At 39.7% G+C, this 20,795-nt stretch overlaps 2 protein-coding genes across 3 annotated transcripts; one reads left to right on the top strand and one right to left on the bottom strand.

Moving 5' to 3' along the window:
* Window positions 1-27: 27 nt before the first annotated feature.
* Window positions 28-5,219, bottom strand: dnajb12b (DnaJ heat shock protein family (Hsp40) member B12b). Of its 2 annotated transcripts, none has more exons than XM_039787471.1 (9): window positions 5,023-5,219; window positions 3,206-3,383; window positions 2,954-3,099; window positions 2,632-2,805; window positions 2,446-2,516; window positions 2,131-2,237; window positions 1,398-1,570; window positions 1,087-1,233; window positions 28-960 (listed from the first exon to the last, which is right to left on the bottom strand). In XM_039787471.1, the coding sequence occupies exons 1-8, from the start codon at window positions 5,153-5,155 to the stop codon at window positions 1,112-1,114; spliced, it is 1,104 nt and encodes a 367-aa protein (XP_039643405.1). In that variant the 5' UTR covers window positions 5,156-5,219; the 3' UTR covers window positions 28-960; window positions 1,087-1,111. The 2 variants fall into 2 exon arrangements, with proteins under 2 accessions (XP_039643405.1, XP_039643404.1); XM_039787470.1 differs by having other exon boundaries at window positions 2,128-2,237; window positions 5,023-5,217.
* Window positions 5,220-7,292: 2,073 nt separating this feature from the next.
* On the top strand, window positions 7,293-19,454 carry scd (stearoyl-CoA desaturase (delta-9-desaturase)). Its single transcript, XM_039787469.1, has 6 exons — window positions 7,293-7,448; window positions 7,706-7,957; window positions 9,854-9,984; window positions 10,120-10,325; window positions 12,596-12,828; window positions 16,027-19,454. The coding sequence occupies exons 1-6, from the start codon at window positions 7,436-7,438 to the stop codon at window positions 16,224-16,226; spliced, it is 1,035 nt and encodes a 344-aa protein (XP_039643403.1). The 5' UTR covers window positions 7,293-7,435; the 3' UTR covers window positions 16,227-19,454.
* Window positions 19,455-20,795: the final 1,341 nt, after the last annotated feature.

Here is a 20,795-nt window from a genome sequence, read left to right as displayed (position 1 = left end):
GTTCTAAGTGATGAGTCATGTCCAACACCTTTTAAGCATCCATATTTATTTTCATCTGGGAGTAAAAACATGGTGGAAAAGGTGAGCAAGAACTGTATTGTTTTCTTAGTCTTATCATCCATTTTTAAATAAATAATACAAAACATAAATAGCATACTTGAACTTAAAACGTGACAAATATTGCTTTTTCTAACAGATCATATTCATCAGAGACATATGCTCAAAAACTAGAACGTCCCACTTTCTAGGTAGGCACATCTCTCATTCTCTTGGCTTTCATTGTGAAGTGCATATAATTCTAACCTTAATACAATTAAAAGAGGCAAAGTGTAAAGGGACATATCCTAATTGTAATCACACACACACACAAGACAAATCTCAGGTGTTTGTCTGACAAACCCTAGACATGAGTGTATATTCATCAGAGGCTTCACATTATTACTGCATAGTTTCTGAATGTGCATTTGAACTCAAATCAGCACCCCCCCCCCCCAAAAAAAAACTCGTCTTCTCTGCTGATTTGACTGTGTTAAATGAAAGAGGAAGCGTTCACTGTGGTATATATTAAACTGCTACATAAATAACATCCGTACGACTATATCTAATCTCGCTACATTCTGATTTCATACTGCATTCTCGCAAAAAAACAAACAAACATAAAATGACCACTGCCAGCTTCATGGCTCCCATTCAAAACTGGGGCTTGGAGGTTTTCCAAATCCCTAACTTGTCAGAAGGACAAACTATTTTGAGTGTTTTCTTTTCTTCATTTCAAAACATTATATTTTAAATTCACATACTAAAATTCCACAGAAAGGGCTTCAGCCAGTTTGTGTGGTCAATGTGATGCTGATTGGTGCATTGGTGCTGGTTTGTTTGCTTGTTGAGTCATCTTCAGTCTCCAGATTGCTAAAGCTCATCTATTTACAGCCAATAATCTTTTGTGTTTATTCTGGAAACCTGGAGACAAGAAGCAAAGAAATAAAAGGAAACATTTTGACTTTGTGAAATGAAACAAAACACGCAGGTCATTAGTACAAAATGTGTTGAGCAATAGATTTGAAGAAAAAAAAAATAGATAGAGACCTTGCTTTTAATTATGAAAGCAGCATCAACCATGTAATGAAGCTGTGATCTCGGACAGCTTGGCGCAGCTTGGCGTGCGAGCCCTCTGTGCTCTTTGGTACAGATCATTGTCTCCAAAATAGCGAGCTCTGTAAAGCATGCCTTCCTCTGCAGGAAACAACAGAAACAATTAATGAAAGATATATGAGTTGGTAACAAAAATCAGAATATGTCTTTAATCACATTCCCCAAACTGATAATGGCAGCAACAACAGTCAATATTCATAATTAAATAAATAAATAAATACAATGTGTTTTCTTGGCAAACATACTCTGTTGTTTCTCCTTCCAGCAATTGTTGCGAAGGTTGGAAATATAATCATCCTCCACCGTCTGCTCCAAATTCTTCAAATTCAGTCCAGTAAACTCCCTTGAGAACTGCTCCCCTACATAATATGGCACCTTCAGGTTCTCCGTTAGCCTCCTCTGTGTGTAACCTGCTGACCTGCGCAAAAATAGGACAAAGTGTGGGAGAGATATCATATGACCGAACGCAGCACAGGGCTGACAGATCTGGCACCGCCTGTCTCTGTTAACATCACTCATGGCAGATAATGGCTCACAGAAGTGTATCTGAAACACAAAGGCAGACAACATGGAGAGAGGCCAGACAAATGGAGCCAGCAATCCTTGCAAAAACACAGAGGAGGTCTGTGATTATTTGGAATTAAGTGAGGCAGCATCAAGATGTTATTCCCACGTCAAACAAGAAACTGAAAGGTCAATACAATGGATCTGTCTTAGAAAGTAATCTAACTGCAAATACTATGAAAGTAAATCTACCTTTAGGCCGGTTAATCTATAAGTCAGTGGCATTTCAAAGACAATTCTTTGCTCTCTGGCTTGTACAAAAAAATAGCAAGACAATACTGAATAACAATTATGAAATGCACTTGGGTTGGGATTGTGTAAGTCGTTTGGAATTTTGCAGAACAACGGTTAGTTTGTGTCATTTAACAACTTTTCTTAGGCATGCGTTCAGAATAAGGGAATCACACTCACGACCTGAAGCTGAGGCTGTAAGGGGGGCTGTTGACCATGATCTGACTGAGGGCCGACACAATAACCAGGATGAGGATGGGCATGACCTGCACGAAGAGCGCAAAGCCTCCCTGCAAAGAAAACATTTCTGTGTCAAAATCTCACAGCGGAATCAAACACACTTAAAAAATCTTTTAAAATACACTTGAATATTGCTGAATGCACCTCAATATGTAAAATGACAGATGACTCAATGTCTCCCGGTGCTGTTTAGCCATAACATTACATTATTTGCACATCTGCAGTTGGCAGGAGCTCTAATGACAACATCAAACTCACATCCCGCTGTCGCTCTCTTCTCTCTCGCCTTTGGTAACGCATCCGCCCATTAGTGTACACATTAGCATTACCTAGGTTAATGTAGCACATGTAGCACTTAATAGACAGATCATACCAAGTATTACAAATAAAAAAACACTATATCTCACAAGCTTGGCATTAAAGACACAAAACAGTGACACTAACTTGATGGGTAACCCCCTCCAAAAAACATGTTAAAGAGGTCTTCAGGTGAAATATCTGGCTCGAAGTTTCCATTGTCCGGGCTGTGTGTTGAAGGATGCCTCCTCTCTTCTCCACATTGATCATACTGTTGTCTTTTGTTAGCATTACTCAGAACAGCATACGCATTCCCAATAGCTGTTGAAAATAAATAATTAAGAAGACAAATTATGTTTGAGCATCACAAAGAAGGGCTAAAAGACAACTTCTGTAGCCATAATTATAGCCTCTAATTAGGCTTTCTGCTTCTGCATGACACCAACATCAGTAATGAATGTAAGTTCACCTTTAAAGGCCTCTGTAGCACCTGGAGCGTGATTCTTGTCTGGATGGAATTTCAAAGCAAGTTTTCTATATGATCTTTTGAGTTCATCCTCAGAGGCGTCTGCCTGGACCCCAAGAATTTCATAGAAGTCTTTACATTGTTTTATCCTGTGTAGGGAACACGTGATTCTCAGTGCCAGGTGCTAAAAGTATGTCAACCATTTCAATAAACCCACAGAGGAAATACCAGATTTATACGATTTATCAGACTTACCTCTTCACAGCATCCAGCTGGTCTGCCGTATAAGATTTTGAGGTGTCTGAAGGCTTTTCTTCCGGTCTGGTATCCTCGCTGTTGGTCTGCCACTGTCGAGGCCCCGAGACCCCACTGAAGTCTGAGTGGCCGCCTTGTCTAGATGCAAATCCATTCTTTGCTATTAGCTCCAGTAGTACTAGAAGGGACACAATAACAGTGATGTGAATTATAAAAATATATTCAGAGAAGCATTCTACATGGTAGTGGCTGAAAAGGTACAGCTTAAAGCTGACATCAGAATTCCCTGCATTAGTAGTTAACATATCAGCAGAGGCTGTAACACAGGCACTTCAATCACAGAAAGTGGTTGTTTGGATGGATTATTAGATTACTTCAACAGCTATATAAGAGAGCCATAACACAATATCGTCAGAGTAGAAACTGTGGTGCCTCTTAGGAATCTCATATTAATATCTAGGTTTTTTATTATCTATTAGAATTTAAATTTGGGTTTTATAAGCATTGGGAGCAAATTCTAATTAAAATTGAAAAAGGTCTTCACCTATTACTTCACCCATCAATCAATCAACATTTCACCCATATTCATGAAAAACTCAAATAACACACTATTTTAGACCAAATGTCTAAATATTAACATATTTATGTGACAGTATTTTAGGATGGCTACTGGTGCATTCAGCAGAAAACACGGCTAGATAAGTAATATAAGCTGAGAATGAACAGTAGTGGAGCCTTTAAGATGCCTCAAAAACGCATTTGAGTTATATCATAATATTACAGTGTCTTAAGTCTGTGTTCAATTTAAGTTGCTTTACTCAATGCCTGCCTACTGTACATCCATATATCTTAATGTTGATAATACTGCATATCAATGTTACACTATTTTAGGGATGACTGTTGGTGCTTTCAGGTGATATTTAGACACAGGAAAATGTGTGTGACCAAAATATATACATAATGTGGAGAGTTAGTGAGAAGATCAGCTAGGACGGTCAGATAAAATCAGAATTTCGGACTGTACATGGGACGTATACAATTATAACTTGTATCATGATCCAAGTTATTTGTGTATAATGGACATTTACCCAGGATAGCTGCATGATTATAGCTGCTGCATTTATTTTTTTTGATTTGTTGTTGTAGAGTGTTTGACATATTTCTTATTTTGTGAGGTGTGTCATATCATACTCTGTAGGCCTATTAGGTACATGTACATATCTAGGTAAGCTATGTATGTATCGTAATGGCACATTTATACACAGTACATCATGTACTGTACATAAAGTATATTATTTTGTGTGTGTATTTCTCACTTTTCTGTATATTGATTTTGCCATGTATTGTATTTTGTAGGCTATCTCTTGGTCTGGAGCTGGGACTGGTGAGTCTAGAGATATTATGTGTTACCAAAAAATAAATAAAATAAACAGAGTGATAATACATAAGAAACAGGCTTTCTAGGATCTAGGGGTCTTTGTACCCCCTCCCAATCTTGCCCTGTAACTTACTTCCTAGGCTTAGCTGTCTAATGGAAAAGCAACTGATAACATACCACGAATAGCCATTAGCACATCTGCTTCATGTTGAGCAGGGGTAGGCCTATATAATATTTCATAAACAATAGCTACAGTAGGAGTTTACAACATTATGACAAAGTAACTAAACCAGCTAGCTGGTTATCAAAGGCCCCGGCTACATATGCGCTGCAGAGCTTATCCGGGATGCAGGTGGTGATGCAGCAGCTGCAGGTGATGATGCTGCGAACCTCCCCAGATGAAGCGCCCCTGTTCTTCGGCTCGGCCATCTTAACTCACCTTTCGCTTTCTCTGTTGGGAAGAGTCTCTGCGCCTTCTCCAGGAACCTCTGCGCCTTCTCCGGCTGGTTGTTGGTTAACGCCGCAGTTGCAATGTCAATGCAGCGCTCCGCCTCGCCCCTGTTTACTTCCATTGCAGCGGACAGCGGACTAACTGGACCTGAAGTAAATACAGGCGCCTGCTGATGACGCCTTGTGGATGCTGCACACATAGAAGAACGAGGCTCTGTCTACTGGAATGACTTTGAAAATTACATTATCTAAAACAACACATGCAATCACAGTTGAGGGGAAACATGTTATCACCTATTCGAATGTAAAGATAGGAACTTGTGTAATGTAAATCTTTTTATTTTATTAGCCTATAGGTATACATTCTCTAAATCAACCCCATGTTTTAAACTTTTCCTAATCGAAATGTATTTTGAGTCTCTTAAATTGGTAACAAATAAGAAAGGTATTTTAATAACTAGACTAATATCTACTCAGAAATATTTAATTAAAGCTATATTGCGTAGTTTCTGCCGCCCCCATGAGGAATGTAATGACAACGACTGCCGGCGCGTCCACATGACATGACAAGCTTTAAGAACTCCTGCTGTCACCACTTTCAATGAAGTTTGTAAATCTGTCACCTTTTCATTTAGGCTATTTACTTTTTGTTTAATTTATTACTTTATATTCTACTTTAATATTATGTAATTTGTCATATATGTACAATTTATGTTTACGAACTGAGATGACTGACTGTAAATTGAATTCTAAAAAAAAAAAAAAAAAAAAAAACGAGGCTCTGTCATCCATGGACTGTGACCGATGTAGGCTAAATAATCCCTCACCTATTTTTTGAGTGTGAAATAGCCAAAAGATTTTGGACAGATTTGGAGTTTTTTAACCCAATCTCTGCTCTTTTAACCTTAGAGAGATATGATCTGATTCTATCTTAATCCAGATTGTGCTCTGGATATCTGTTTCTATTTTAATTATTGTAGGCTATGCCAAATTTAATATTTTCAAACAGACATTTTCTAATTCATTAGGCTACCTTTTTTTCTTGACCTTTTCTCATATAGCCTAAATTGGAAACTATAGCCTTTCCCCCCTCGAATCCTCTGAATGATTTTACTTGTGGATGTAGGCCTATGGCCTATATACTCTTGTTATAATTTATTATTCTCACTTTATGTATAGGCTATTTTTTGTATAAATTATTTTTACTCGATATGCCCTAATGTTGTTTAAGGAGGCCTATTGTATTTTGTCAATACAAAAGGGAGTAGTAAATAAGTGAGTGATTTTGGACACAGTTGGTGACATAAATGTATCAGTTTGCAGAGCCGGCCGACCCATAAGCAAACTAAGCGGCTGCTTAGGGCCCCATGGCTACCAGAGGGCCCCCAAGAGTGCTTGAAGTGTCCCACAATAGATAGAGCTCATAACAGAGCCGGTCTATTTAAAGATAGTGTTGCTGCTAATAGGTCTCACATTAGTCTTTAAATGCATATTTGTACATTATTTTAAACTAATATTTACAATATACTACACAAATTGGTCCTGTGCAGTGGTCCTGCTTAGGGCCCCCAAAAGTCTAGGGCCAGCCCTGAGTTTGTGGCCGTTTTTTGCTGTTTTTTGTCCGGATCGACGATAACAGTGTCGGTTTCTGTGCTGCATAATTTCTTCACTAGATGGAGACAAAACATCTGTCTTTCAATGTAGCTAGGTCATAAAGATGAAACCGGTGAAAACTCATGGATTTGTCAACACTTTTAAATTTGGATCCTGTGAAATATATTTTACTGCTTTGTTGAACATGATATTCCTAAAAATAGGCCCATGTCATTTGTGGCGCATGTGACTTAAGCGATTCTGATTTACTGCTATAGTATTTTACTGGCTCATATTACTTGCATTTTAATAGTATTTTTCTACTGTGTGAATTTTCTTTTTATAAGGATTTCTTTTTTGGGATTAGGACTTGACAAAACAAGCATTCCTGTATTTTCACAGTGTAACGTCAGGCGGGCGGGGGTCTTCTGCCGCTTGGATTGGTGTAAACTGTAAAGTAACTTTTTAACACCTCGTCGGTTTCGTTTGAATCTACGCGTGAATGGAAATATGTGAGCGGTTAATTCAATACATGTCTAGACAGTAGCGGCTGCTCTCCAGAGGAGGTATACATCTGGCAGGAGAATGAATAAATGGTGAACAGCAGATAAGCAGGTAGCCAATCAGAGTCCGTGCTTGAGGCGGCATCCGAGCGCTGATTGGTCAATCGCACCTCGAACTCCAGCTCTTATTGATGCGTTTGCTGCGTAGCGAACGCATCACTCTCTCTTTCTGGGTTGCTGTAGTTCTGGGTTAAACGCACCAGCTTCATCTTCACTTTTAACAGTCGGATTCAATTTTCTACTCGTATGCCTCTCTTTGGTGAGTTATTTATCTTCCGTTTATTTGTTCTAAATGTGTAATATTAGTGTAATGCAACGCAGCATGTTGTATGTCAGCATCATCGTTACATTAACGTTACCATCCTCTTCCTCACCAGCGCAGACCAGCAGCGCCAGATTGCTTACCATGCTAGATAGCGCAAAAAAGAATTCACGTATTCGCTGTTTATGCCTGCATGTCGCATGTCAGAAATAAAACCCGGAAATTAACGATTTCTCTCAATTTCTATCGCTCAGACAATCACCAAACCGCAGCAACGATGACGGAGGCGGAGGCGTTGGAGAAGGAGCACAAGTCGAGCAATGTAAATGGTTTTACAGAGGCCAGCACAGAAGACATGTTTGATCACACATACAAAGAGAAAGAAGGCCACAAACCTCCCATGGTCATCGTATGGAGAAATGTCTTTTTGATGACTCTATTGCATATAGGTGCCGTGTACAGCCTGTTCCTCATTCCTACAGCATCACATTTGACCTTGCTTTGGTGTAAGTAAAAATACTACCTGTTAGAGTATAGTCTACTGCACAAGCTGACTGTTCATGGCTTTTTACTTCGGTGGAATACGTACAGTATTTACCCAAGTCACGGCTGTTATGTCACCGCTGCTGCACGCTAAAATTTGTCGGCCCGGATCTGTACATCCTCCCTGTTTTCTGCATGTAGTGAGATTATAGATCAGGGCATATCATTACCAAGTGTTTAAAGCTGCAAACTGTATAGTGTGTTCTTGTCAGAAAAATTGTTCTTCTAACAAAGACAAACTCTCGTGTTTTAGTTTTTTTGTGTTTTTTTAAATTAAGTAAAAGTCTCACAGGACAAATGGAAAGTAATTTTACAAAAACGGCATGCTGCTTTATTAGGCTACTTACTGAACATTTTCTTAGAATTCATTGTGATGTGTATTTCTCATGAATCAAAACATGGGCTGCACTTAAAATAGATTTCCAGTCTTGTACATGCAATCAATTGTTTTGTCCATCCGGTCTTCGTCTAATATGACGTAATTACATTACCATGACAGTAACACAGTGTCAGGTAACATGACTTGCTTCCTTCATGGTTATCTAAGCTCTTGGTAAACACGTAGGCAACTACAAAACATTTCAGTCAAAAGCAACTTTGAATGATCTTTAGCTATACAAATTGTGCAGTAAAGCTAGTGTGATAATGTGACATCTGTAACTCCTTCACAATATATCACTTGTTGCAGGATCCTCCTCCTTACAGAGTGTACAAAAACATTTGATGCATAGACATTGCAATGTGTAGCATTTAGTTAGTTATTTATTAAGTAATTATTAAAATTAATTAGTACTATTTAGGGCCTAAGCGTCAACTAACGTTGGGCGGCGAAGGCCCTCTTGAAACTGTTAGGATTATTCTTTTTCTTATTATTTATTTATAAATGAATCACTTTTTTGAGGGCCTAACATTCTCAAAAACTCACCAAAATCACTTGCCCTGGTGAAAATTTACATATTCAATGGGTTTCGTGAATAGGCATGTAAAAATGGCTCCTAAAGCCTCCCAGTTTTTTGATCATTCACAACAAAACATGCAATAATTAAATCCCCCTTTCAAACCATTGATATAGTGCACTTAACTTAGTAACAGTTAAATATTATTCAATGGAAAATAATCTCAAAATGAAATAGCACAACGTGGTGTCAACATAAAACAGCGCTTTCAAGCCCGAGAGCAGAGTTCACGGCGCAGCGAAAACAAAATACTTTCATCCTGGAAATGCTTGTTCGTTCCTCAGAAATGTCTTAATCCAAACCACGGTCTGTTTCCTAAACTTAACTTAACTAGTTGTTTTGGTGCCTAAACTTAACTGTCATTACCGCATGACGCACACTTTTTCTGGCTAAACTCCACTACCGGCTAGCTGTATCATGTCAAGATGTAGAAAAAAGTCTCTTGGAGCCCCACCCTAAACTCAACAGGAAGTCCGCCATTTCAATTGACTGTGCAACATTTGTGCAGTTTTGACCATTTGTTGTACTTTAACAAATTCCTCTTACACATTTCATCCGATTGACTTCTAATTTGGTCCGTGCCATCTTAAGACCTATAGCTGTGGCGTGGCGGCCATTTTGTGCGTTTCGCCATTGAAACAGGAAGTGGTTGGAACTCTTGTATACATTGCCCCATCTGCTCCAAATTTGTCATGATTCATATAAGTCCAACCCCGAGGACATCTACATGCCAATATTGACCCATAATCATAGCGCCACCTGCTGGCAATAGATGAATGCATAAACAAAAAATAATCCGATAGATTTCATGTGTCTGTGCCTTCTCAAGACTTTATGTACGGCCGCAAGGGCCCGTCCAATGCTGCTTGCTGCTTTAATTTGTATATGCATTTCTTTCCACAGCTGCACTTTGTTTTTTGATAAGTGCTTTGGGAATTACTGCAGGAGCTCATCGCCTGTGGAGTCACAGATCCTACAAGGCAACATTACCTCTTAGGATCTTTCTTGGTGCTGCAAACTCAATGGCATTTCAGGTACCCAAAACTCACAGATCTGCATTCACACAAGCACACACACTTAACATTGTGGTAATAGCAGTTTTCATTACTGTGTAAGTACCATGTTGTGTCTACAGTGTAGGTAATCTCTGTCTTTACTTGAACCCACAGAATGATATCTTTGAGTGGGCTCGAGATCACAGGGTTCACCACAAATATTCAGAGACAGATGCTGACCCTCACAACGCCCGCAGAGGCTTCTTCTTTGCTCACATTGGCTGGCTGTTGGTACGCAAACACCCTGATGTCATTGAAAAAGGACGCAAGCTGGAAATCAGTGACCTAAAGGCCGACAAAGTTGTAATGTTTCAACGGAAGTAAGTGGCTTCAATCAATGATTGATTTTACAACTTTAAGATTTTTTTTTTATTTCTTTTGCGCTTTACTCATATGGCAGTTAGTGTGGATAGTAAACATTATTTTCTGATATGTCACATACAGAGCAAATACAGGGCAAAAAAATTAAAATTGGAGAAAAAATACTTTAACCCACCACTGCTGCAGAGTTGTATCTGTAGTCATTCATGGTTTAACAAGGTGACAATTACTTCTTTGTGTTATGTCTTTGTGCATGTTGAGGTTACGGTCATATTCACCTGCCTCAGATATATAAGCAACCTTTATATTTTATTTATCTATTCCAGCACCATTTGAACTTTTGCATTGTCCTATTAGATTACTGTTTACTATGGGTGTCACAATTTCAAAGTTAAATAGAATATCGATTGAAATGAGCTTTCGATTTTGCTTCACGAAATTAAAAGCAAGATCGGCGTTTTCCCCAGTATCGTTTTCTCTCTGCCATCTCCTATTTGCGCAGGTTCGAAGAAAAAACAAACAACAAATACAGCGCAGCTTACCAGCTGGTAGCATGCAGCTAAAGACATAGTGTAACATTACATTGGCATACTGGTAGCCTGCAGCTGCACTTTTCCAGACACCATGCCACTGCCGGAGTCAGAGATGTCAAAAAAACAACAGAACTGGAAAATCCTCCCACTTCCTTGAAGTCACTGGCGTAGCAACATTTGCATCCCCATGAGTTATGTAAACAAACAACCAACGGTAAAGCGCGTGGGCTCCGAAGAGACTTATACTCATGGTGCATTCAGTTGCACCACTTCAACTTTGTTGTCGTCGTTTTTAGCCGTATGTCTATTTCTGTACTTTGAGAGCAACAAAAATTCAGAGTCAAATTCCTTGTTTGTATTCACACTTACGTGGCCATTAAAGCTGATTCTGACTGACTCAAGGTTGGGTTCAATCAGGCATGGATTAGAGAGAGATCATATGATTCGCCCACTGGTTTGTCTCATATCTGAACACTGGCCATTCACATCCTACATCAGCCCACCTCCATCCAACCATGGAGACAAAACCCATTTAAGTCCCACCCCCACCGGCGGGGAAAACAACTCCATAAAGTGTAGCTAGCTAAAAACAAGAGATTTAAGCATGTCAAAGGAATACTTTAGCACCCTTTGTCTACCAGAGGACAAATTAGCTGTTAGTAAGCTAATGTTAGTTATGTATTAGCAAGCTAAGGCACTTGCAAACATAATACTAAGCTTTCAGATTTATCCACATTGCACTAACTAACTAGCCTAGAAATCTAGACGCACCCTAGTGGCAGCAAATTTATTTTGCAACCAGGGGGGTCTAGGCACTCTCCGTTGGCTTGCGAGCTGGAAAAACCAAACTCTAGTCAGGCCAATCACATCGTGTATAGAGTCGGTGGGCGGGCTTATGGCTGCTGCTGGGAACAGCAGTCTTCTGGAAGACTTGTTAAGCTTTTCTTTAAGAAAAGAACAAAGAACGGCACTGAAGTCATTCTTAAAAAAGGTAGATGTGTTCGGAGTTTTGCCGACCGGGTACGGCAAAAGTTTAATCTATCAACTAGCTCCGCTACCTTCTTCGTTGCTCTGCCTGGTTGTAGCGCTATCCTATTGCGTGCAGAGGGAATTTGAAAGACAACTGTTTATCCCGCCCCTCGGATTGAGCCCTGTCAATGGTGAGTTCCCAGACCCAACATCTTTATGTGGGTCAGGCTTGTCAGGCTACTAACTAACAGAAGTTGCATACTGTGTACAAATGCAGCTTTAGTTTAACTTACAGACTTGACTTGAGCCAGGCAGCCTTTTTGACTCAGTGAGTAAACTATCATACTATCTTACTTACCACTCAGCTAAGTGGCAGCATTAAGGGCTGGTATGCAGGGTTCAAAATTAACTTTTTGTCCACAAGCCAAATGGCTAGTGAATGTTTAAATTTAGTTTTTTTGGCTGGTGAGTGCAGCAAATCTACCAGCCAATTGAATATTTAACCAGCATTTGGCTAGTACATGGTGCTAATGTTGAACCCTGCTGGTATGTACATGTGTTGAGGGGGAGTCCAAAGACAGGTGGTTTCCTGCTTTACCCCAGTCCAGCCCTGGGTTCAATGCAAAACTGTCACATTGAGAATGAACAATCCCTGACAAGCAGAGCATTTTTGTGTTTAATATTCATGTTGTACTGAGTAAATGTTTAAGCTGTACTGAGTAAACAGCGCCATTCTTTCTACTCTCCCCCCACTCTGTCTCCCACAGGTATTACAAGCCATCTGTGCTGCTCATGTGCTTCTTCATCCCCATGTTTGTGCCTTGGTACCTGTGGGGGGAGTCTCTGTGGGTGGCGTACTTCATCCCCGCTCTGCTGAGGTACACCTTGGTACTGAACGCCGCCTGGTTGGTCAACAGCGCAGCTCACATGTGGGGGAACCGGCCCTATGACAAGAACATCAACCCCAGGGAGAACAAGTTTGTCACGTTCAGCGCTATAGGTATGAAAAACACATGAGCCCGTGCACTCAGTGTAACAAAAGAAAAGATAAAGAAAGAATTAAAACAACTTAGGTTAAACTCATGACTGTCAAGATAGGGCCATCTCTAGATGAAATGCCATTCAATTTTGCAGGATCACTAGAGCTGATAGTGCACCTGTTGCCTACTTTTGGCTTCACAGGGGGTTCAAGAGTTTGTCACGTGAAATCATTTAAAATGCAACTTTAGTGGAATGTAATCCTGTCAGTTCCTACAATGTATGCATTAAAAACAGTAATATATATATATATATATATATATATATGTGTGTGTGTGTGTGTGTGTGTGTATGATGGGGGGAGCAGTCTTAAGCTTCGTTTATAATCGCGCAAGACACCATGGCGCGGGCCTCGGTAGATGGTGCGCAAGCTATGAGCATGCATGGAGACTCAGCGCATTCTTCTTTGCAGTATTCTCCAAAACGCCAGGGGGCGTACAAACAAAATAATCTGTGAATAAGCAAGAAGTAGAAGAGAAGAAGTAGAGAGCGGAAGTAAAGGAAAGCAGGATGCCTGGCAACAGTAGTTAACACATCCATGATAAACACTAACGTACTGCCAAACATTGCATTTGTCTACTCTAATTATTAACGTTAATGTCGAAATTACTGTCTGCCTCTTGAGGTTACGAACACTCTTCTCATGAGACCGTTTTTTAGCTTTGACAAAGCGATCTCACACCCTCCAGCAAAATGCCTTTACATTTAACGGTTCCTGTTGTCTGTACGTGAAGAGTTACATGTTGTTTGTACAGGCAAACCAGCTCGGGCAGTCTTCCCAGCTGTCCATGTTGAAATGGAACGTGCAGTGCGCGCTGAGTTACAAAAATTCAGAGGTGCACGACCATGCGGCGGGGACCTTCATGCTGGACACAAAAGATATGATTTTCTTGCTCACCCACCTCGCACCGGGAACACCACGGCGACCATAAACCTAGCTTAAGGCAGTGTCTCCATTTAGGATACTAGTGGCTGAATGTAGAAGCTTCTCCTGAGCCTCTCAGTGCTGGCCTGGTGTATCCAGTATCTTCTACCTAACTCAACAGGGAGAAAAAGCTGTTACCCAGGTGGTTTGGATCTTTAATGATGCTCCTAGCCTTTGTCTTGCAGCGCCTGGTGTAAATATCCTCTAGGCAGGTTAGGGCATTGCCTATTGTATGTTCAGCCAACAAACCACTCTTTGCAGGGCCGTGCGGTCCTGTTCGGTGCTGTTTCCGTACCAGGCAGTCATGTTCCACATCAGGACGCTCTCAATGATGCAGGAGTCGAAATTGCTCAGTATTTGAGGTGTACCTGGAATTTCCTCAGGCATCTGAGGCGAAACAGTCTCTGCCTTGCCTTTCTCACCACTGAGTCAGTGTGCAACGCCCAGGTCAGAACCTCGGTGATGTGGACACCAAGGTTCTTAAAGTTGTCCACCCTCTCCACAAGGACCCATTGATATTAAAGTCCAAATATCCACACCAAAGTCCACTATCATCTCTTTAGTCTTGCTGACATTCATGAGGAGGTTGTTGTCCTGACACCAGCGGGTCAGGTCCTCTACTTTCTTCAAGTAGGCCTTTTCATTGTTGTCTGTGATCAGGCCCACCACAGGTGTGTCGTCAGCAAACTTGATGATGGTGTTGGAGTTGAAAGTGTCCACACAGTCGTGTGTACAGGGAATACAGCAGGGGACTCAAAACACAGCCCTGGGGTGCTCCGGTGTTAAGGATGAGGGTGGAAGAGGTGTGTCCACCCACCCTCACCACCTGGGGTCTGCCTGTCAGGAAGTCAAGGATCCACATGCACAGTGAGTTGTTTAATCCCAGGTCCTTAAGCTTTGTGACGAGCCTGGGAGGGACTATGGTGTTAACGCTGAACTGTAGTCAATGAACAGCAATCTCACATAGGTTCCCTTCTTTTCCAGGTGAGATAGGGTGGTGTGGAGGATGTGTGCTATGGCGTCTTCCGTTGATCGGTTGGGACGGTAGGCAAACTGTAATGCGTCCACTATGCTGGGTAGTGAGGAGCAGATGTAATCCTTGCCCAGTCGCTCAAAGCATTTCATCACTACAGAGGTGAGTGCCACTGGGCCGTAGTCATTCAGGCAGGCTGGTCTTGTTTTCTTGGGAACAGGAATGATAATGGACTTCGTGAAGCACACGGGTATGACAGACCTGAGTGACAGATTGAAATCATTGTGAATACCGGCGCTAGTTGGTCAGCACACATTTTGAGGACCCACCCACTGATGGCTGATGGCCTCAAAGCGAGCATAAAATTTGTTTAGCTCACTTGCTCTAGACGCATCAGCAGGTTAATAAGTTATGCCTAAACTAGGTCTGCAACCAACGATAGGGAAACGGCATGGAATATCATAAAACAAATGAACAACTTCTTCAGGCTCATTGAAACATTTGATGCATGCTGAAGATTCAATAAAATGATCAAAATCAAATATGTAAGTTATTGAATGTATTTGTTTTATTTTTATTTACGCCTGTTTTGTTAATCTATATGCCTGGTTCCCACTCTATCCACCTGCACCCCCCCCGCTAAGCAGGCGCCTGGACCAAGCAAAAGGAGTCACTAGTGCAGTAGTGGATATTTTTAAAGACGGAACTGGATGTTCTAAGATGGAACCCAGCTCATTCCAATAAAAGTTGCTCACCAAAAGCGTTTTTTAAGCTTACGTGAAAATATTTTACTTATATGGTTGTTCAAGACTTTTTATTCTTAATTTGACCAGTGGCCAGTACAGCCCAACAGTGGTGAAAATACGAAACCATACTATAGGTGTCTGCAGTGGTTTACGAGAATTTAACTCTTGCACCAACTTTGCACATGATTCAGCGTTACAAACCAAAACAAATGGTGACCTTTACAAACCGAAAACTACTCTTTCTTGACCCATGGCTTAACTTTCCATTAAATTGTACTTAGAGATCTGTCAAGTAGTTTTTAAGATATCCTGCGTATTAACAAAACAACACAACCTCTTTGGTGGATTTAATCAGCATGAGCTAAAAGGGTCGTTGCTTACAATCACAGAAGTTGTTTCTTTTGTCACTTCTTATTCACTCTAAACAAGCCCCTAATCCTATTTTTTGAGTGAACATCATTCAGTATTAGTAGTATTTGGTATGATTTGTTCACCACTGTTTCTTATACCTTACAGGCGAGGGATTTCACAACTATCACCACACGTTCCCCTTTGACTATGCAACCAGCGAGTTTGGCTGCAAGTTGAACATTACCACTTGTTTCATCGACGCCATGTGCTTCTTGGGTCTGGCCACGGACTGCAAGAGAGGGTCCCGTGAGCTGGTCCAGGCCCGAGTACAGCGTACCGGAGATGGAAGCCACCGATGCGGCTAAGATTGATGAATTGATGAATAAAAGGCAAAACAACAGAGGAGAAGAAGCTTCACAGTCCTCTGACAGCTATACATTCTTCATCCTCTGAGGATAAAAGTCATCTTCATGAGAGCCTTGACCACATTTAGCTTGTTTTTGTGTTTTTTTCGTAGCTGTAGCTAATCAAGATGGATTTAAAAAAACACATTTTGCTAAGCTCTTGGCCTTGGTTTCTATTGTTCAGGCAGGCCAAGGTCTTGCAAAGATGTTTTAGATTTGAAGTAGATCAATTTTAAAAGTCCACTTCATTCTCCACTGTTTTTGCCACTTTGGTGTGCATTCTTCATGAAAGGTCAGTCATGTAGCCGATTTTTTTTATGTAAGTATTACTCAATTATTAATCAATATAGACAAGAAGCAGAGCACTGAAAATATGGAGTAACAATGTTTCAATGGATGAGGTAGGATACTGATTGGAGACTGACTTGTCTTTATTGCTGTTCACAGCAAGTTATTACCGTTTCAATGTACAGTAAATTAACTTTTTGAGCGCTTTAAGATCTGAAAAAAAGGGATGAGAGTTTGAATCATGATTTGTTAAAAAGCTGCTGGCTTTAATGAAATATGGCACATGGTGGAAGAGTGAGGGAACCCAGACCTTCTTCTAACGTATAACCTGACTTTACTGACAACAGAGTAATGCAGTGTGTAACTTAGGAAATATGTAGAAAAGGCAACGATTATCACATACTATATGTCTGTGTAGTGAATGGATCAAGTGTTCTCAAGACAATATAAGTGATGCATTTATCATTAAATTAAAACTGCCGTTAAATATTAACAGGAAACGATAAATGTAATTTTAACTGCAATGTTTAATCAACTTTTTTGTGTTTTTAATGAACATTTCATAGTGCCAAGAGCGTGCCAATTGTCGACATATTTATAACCATCTTAATGGTCCACTAGAGCACACAGTCGATATTGCTTCTTCACTCAACATCATTATGGAAGTTTTTTAACATCAGTGGCTTTTATTCCTCTTTTATCCAACTTGTCCCTGAATATTCCAGAAACGTCTGCAGCAGCGATCTCATTGGTCAATGTAGCAGCCGGTCGTGTGACAGTTCTGGTTTTACAAAACAACGTGCCACCCATGCATGATGATATACTGTAGTCAGTGTTGTAGTGAGGTGTTTTATCGGTGATTCTAATGACAGAACTGTGTCTATTTTTGTAACGTACTGTGGATGTGCATCGCTTTTTGGATCATCAGAACTGTTGTCGTGGTGATTTCTGAGATGGGGTCTGGTTTCCCTTTGATGTCCTACAAAGCTTATTGTCATTGCTAAATTCCAGGTGCATCGATGTTTATGCTCACCTTCAATTCTGGTGTGCGGAATGCTTATATTATCTTATTTATGTATTTATTTGTTTTGTTTTTCTAATTGACTAAAAAAAAGGTTGCTCTGACCTAAACCAGATTTCTGCACTCCAAGATTTGGCAGTAAAATATATCAAATTGGAGAACTTGTTTATTTTTTCCCAAGAGTCAGGATAAAACCTAATGCCTTATGACTTGCATCCATTCCTGATCTTCTTCACGTCCCGCCAGTGAAGATAAAATGCTCAAAACAAATCTGACCAAGGTCCATGTTTACAGGCTGAAGCACCAGGTGGAACATTGTTTTTTCTTCTTCTAAAATCACATTTAGCATGACAACATCAAGGTGATGTAAATGCAGAAAGAGGATGGAGGTTGATAGTCAAAGAATCTGATACAAATTAAAACGCCTGGTGCAAATGTTCAAACGTCAGATTTGACTTGCAAAATGTGGGCCCAGATGTGCCAACATAGTTTCAACCCATCTCAGTAAGAAAACCTCCAAACAAATGTGCTGTCAATGAGGGATGTTAGAGCATCATTAGAGCACTTACCAAAACCTGACAATATCAAAAGCAAACATGCAAACAACTCCTGCTCCCCAGAGCGCCAAAATCAACATTTTCCTAATGATGAGGAGAATCAAAAGGTGGTCTGAATGATAATGTCAAATCTCAACTGTATTCTAATATGAAATTAAAACACAATTTTGTCAATACACGTAATTCCATTAACAGTTGTTGCTCTTCTTTTTTCTTTTTTTTTTTTTTTTTCTTTGTGTCTCTGATATAAATCTGCACTGCATAGTCTTTGGATTTTCAGAAAATTGCTGACTGGTAGCTAAACCTGTCAACATTTATGCCAGATTGTGGTTGTTTTGTTTTTTTGTAATTCCACTAATAGGCTTTGTTTACACACAGCCACAGCTTTTAAATTAGTTTTTTTTTTGTTGGATTTTGGTGCAAATTTAAAGACATTTCTAAAATCTGGATCTTGCTTGTAATTTCAGAGTTCTTAGTTTGGGTCTCTTTATGTTAGCTTTCATGGCAGGTCTGCCGTAAGTGAAGCAGATGATCCAGCTGCATTATTAGTGATGTATTAAAGTCGTTAAAAACAGCTCAATTTTTGACAATTTATAACAAACGCTGCTTACACATCCATTCATCACGTTTAATATTTAACTAACATAATATATATATATATATATATATATAAGAATATAACCTAAAGTATGAGTACTTTTACTTTTGATACCTAAGAATATCTAAGTAACCTACCTTTTTGAATGCAGAGCCTTTACTTGTAATGACGTATTTTTTACATGGTGGCATGTTATTTACTCAAGTAAATAACTTGAATACTTCAACCACCACTGTTATTTGTGTGAGGATTCAAAGGATGGCAATCTGCAGTTTTCTGGTAATAATCCAACTCGGACTTGTCAGGGGATTTTCTGTTCTCTGGCTTGTTTTTGGCCTTCTGTGGTAAATAACTCAACACATCTGGTTTTCTGCTGACATTAGAGTGCAATTCAAATATATTCCAACTATTTAATACTGCAGTTCTTAGTTCTCGCCTGCAGATGAAATAAGTGCTCTCAAAATGTGTCAAATAGTTTACACAGGGCAGAGGAATGTAGGAACAGTGTGCTGACCAGAGACCAGTTAATATTACATCTGACTTTTTTTAGGTTGAGGAGTGTTCAATGTTCCCCAGTGCTGAAACAATTTGTTGATTACATAATTGTGATTTGAATATCTTGTTTTGCATTTCATTCTGGGAATTTTTCACTTGTTTCTGACAGTTAGTCGATTCATTGTAACATCTTAATCAATAATAAAAAAAATAATTGTTTGCAGCCCTCACATCCAGTGTTTAAGATTCTTTTCTTAGGTAGAAATAGTAATACCACAATTAAAACAAATACTCTGTTACAAGGAAAAGGCCTTAAGCATCATTGTCAAAATGTACTTAAAGTATCAAAAGTAAAAGTACCTCCTTTCAGAGTATTCTATACTATTGTGCATACTTTCTGGTGGAGGTGGAGCTCATGCTTTGGATCTGAACAACTTCCTGTGTTGGTTGTCTTCATGTCTTTATATGTTGTCTCATCTATAGCAATGCATCCTATCTTATAAACTGATATATTTTTATATAAAATCATAACGCAAAGTAGTTAGTACTACTTTAGTATAGATGTCAGATAACGGCGTGAAATATGCAATATTTCCCTTGACGTAGAAAGAAGCAGAAAATGGAAATGCTCAAGTATAGCAAGAGAACCTTAAAAGTGTACTTAAGTGCACTACTTGAGTAAATGTACTTAGTTACATTCCGCCATACTGCTCACCTTTTGTGAAAGGAAGTACTCACATCCTTTACTCAAGTAAAAGTAGCAATACCACTACAGAAATACTCTGCTCTCAGCTGTGCATTCAAAATTGTATTAGCAACAAAATATACTTAAAGTAACTGAAGTAAAAGTACTCATCATATGCTGATTCATTTCAGATTAGTAAATCATATTATTAGATAATAATTACTGATGTAAATGTGTAAGCATCACTTAAATGTTAATAGCCTAATTAATGAGCTAATTCTTTCAATTACTACTACTACTGCCAGTTAGCTATAATAATACTTCAGAATGTATTCGTTAATTATATTTTTATAATAGTTAAATGGGAATTTGCAAAGTGACTACGGTTCTCAGACAAATGTAGTGGGTTAAAAAAAATATACATTTTCTACTTAAATGTAGAGGATAAGAAGTATAAAGTAGCATAGAATGGAAGGACTTGATTGTTTTTGCACAGGTGATTACTCAGCGCAATGCAACTTTATTAAACTCCTGAGGCCACATGCCCCATAAAGGGAGAGTACAGCATGACTCAGGGCGCTACTGTGGTATGATGATCTGGTGATGTGTGGTGTGAAGTTGCATTATATTAGCATCACCCCACACGGATATGACGGGAGGTTACCGGGGGTTACTGCAGTTCAAACCCATTCACGCCACGCAGCACGCAGCGTATCTAACCGGCCAGTCAGAAGCGAGATCCTGACTCATGATTTTCTCTGGTCCACTCTGTCCTGGACCAATGGTGGAGGGGGGCGTGAACCACCTGTGCCCATGCCTGTGCAAGCTTGCAGACTGACAGAGCACACCCTCAGAATTAGACAGTGAATGAAATCTAATAAGTTAT

The sequence above is a fragment of the Perca fluviatilis genome, chromosome 21 (genome assembly GCF_010015445.1).
Source record: "Perca fluviatilis chromosome 21, GENO_Pfluv_1.0, whole genome shotgun sequence".
NCBI lineage: Eukaryota > Metazoa > Chordata > Actinopteri > Perciformes > Percidae > Perca > Perca fluviatilis.
Note: the sequence above shows the minus strand (reverse complement) of the source record. Positions and strands in the feature narration are given on the sequence as shown.

Coding starts and splice junctions, on each gene's coding strand:
- scd (XM_039787469.1), top strand. Junction 10,326..12,595: donor GTTGTAATGTTTCAACGGAA/GTAAGTGGCTTC, acceptor TGTCTCCCACAG/GTATTACAAGCCATCTGTGC. Junction 12,829..16,026: donor TGTCACGTTCAGCGCTATAG/GTATGAAAAACA, acceptor TATACCTTACAG/GCGAGGGATTTCACAACTAT.
- dnajb12b (XM_039787470.1), bottom strand. CDS start 5,155: ATGGAAGTAAACAGGGGCGAGGCGGAGCGCTGCATTGACATTGCAACT. Junction 3,384..5,022: donor CCCAACAGAGAAAGCGAAAG/GTGAGTTAAGAT, acceptor TGTCCCTTCTAG/TACTACTGGAGCTAATAGCA. Junction 2,238..2,445: donor GAAGAGAGCGACAGCGGGAT/GTGAGTTTGATG, acceptor TTTTCTTTGCAG/GGAGGCTTTGCGCTCTTCGT.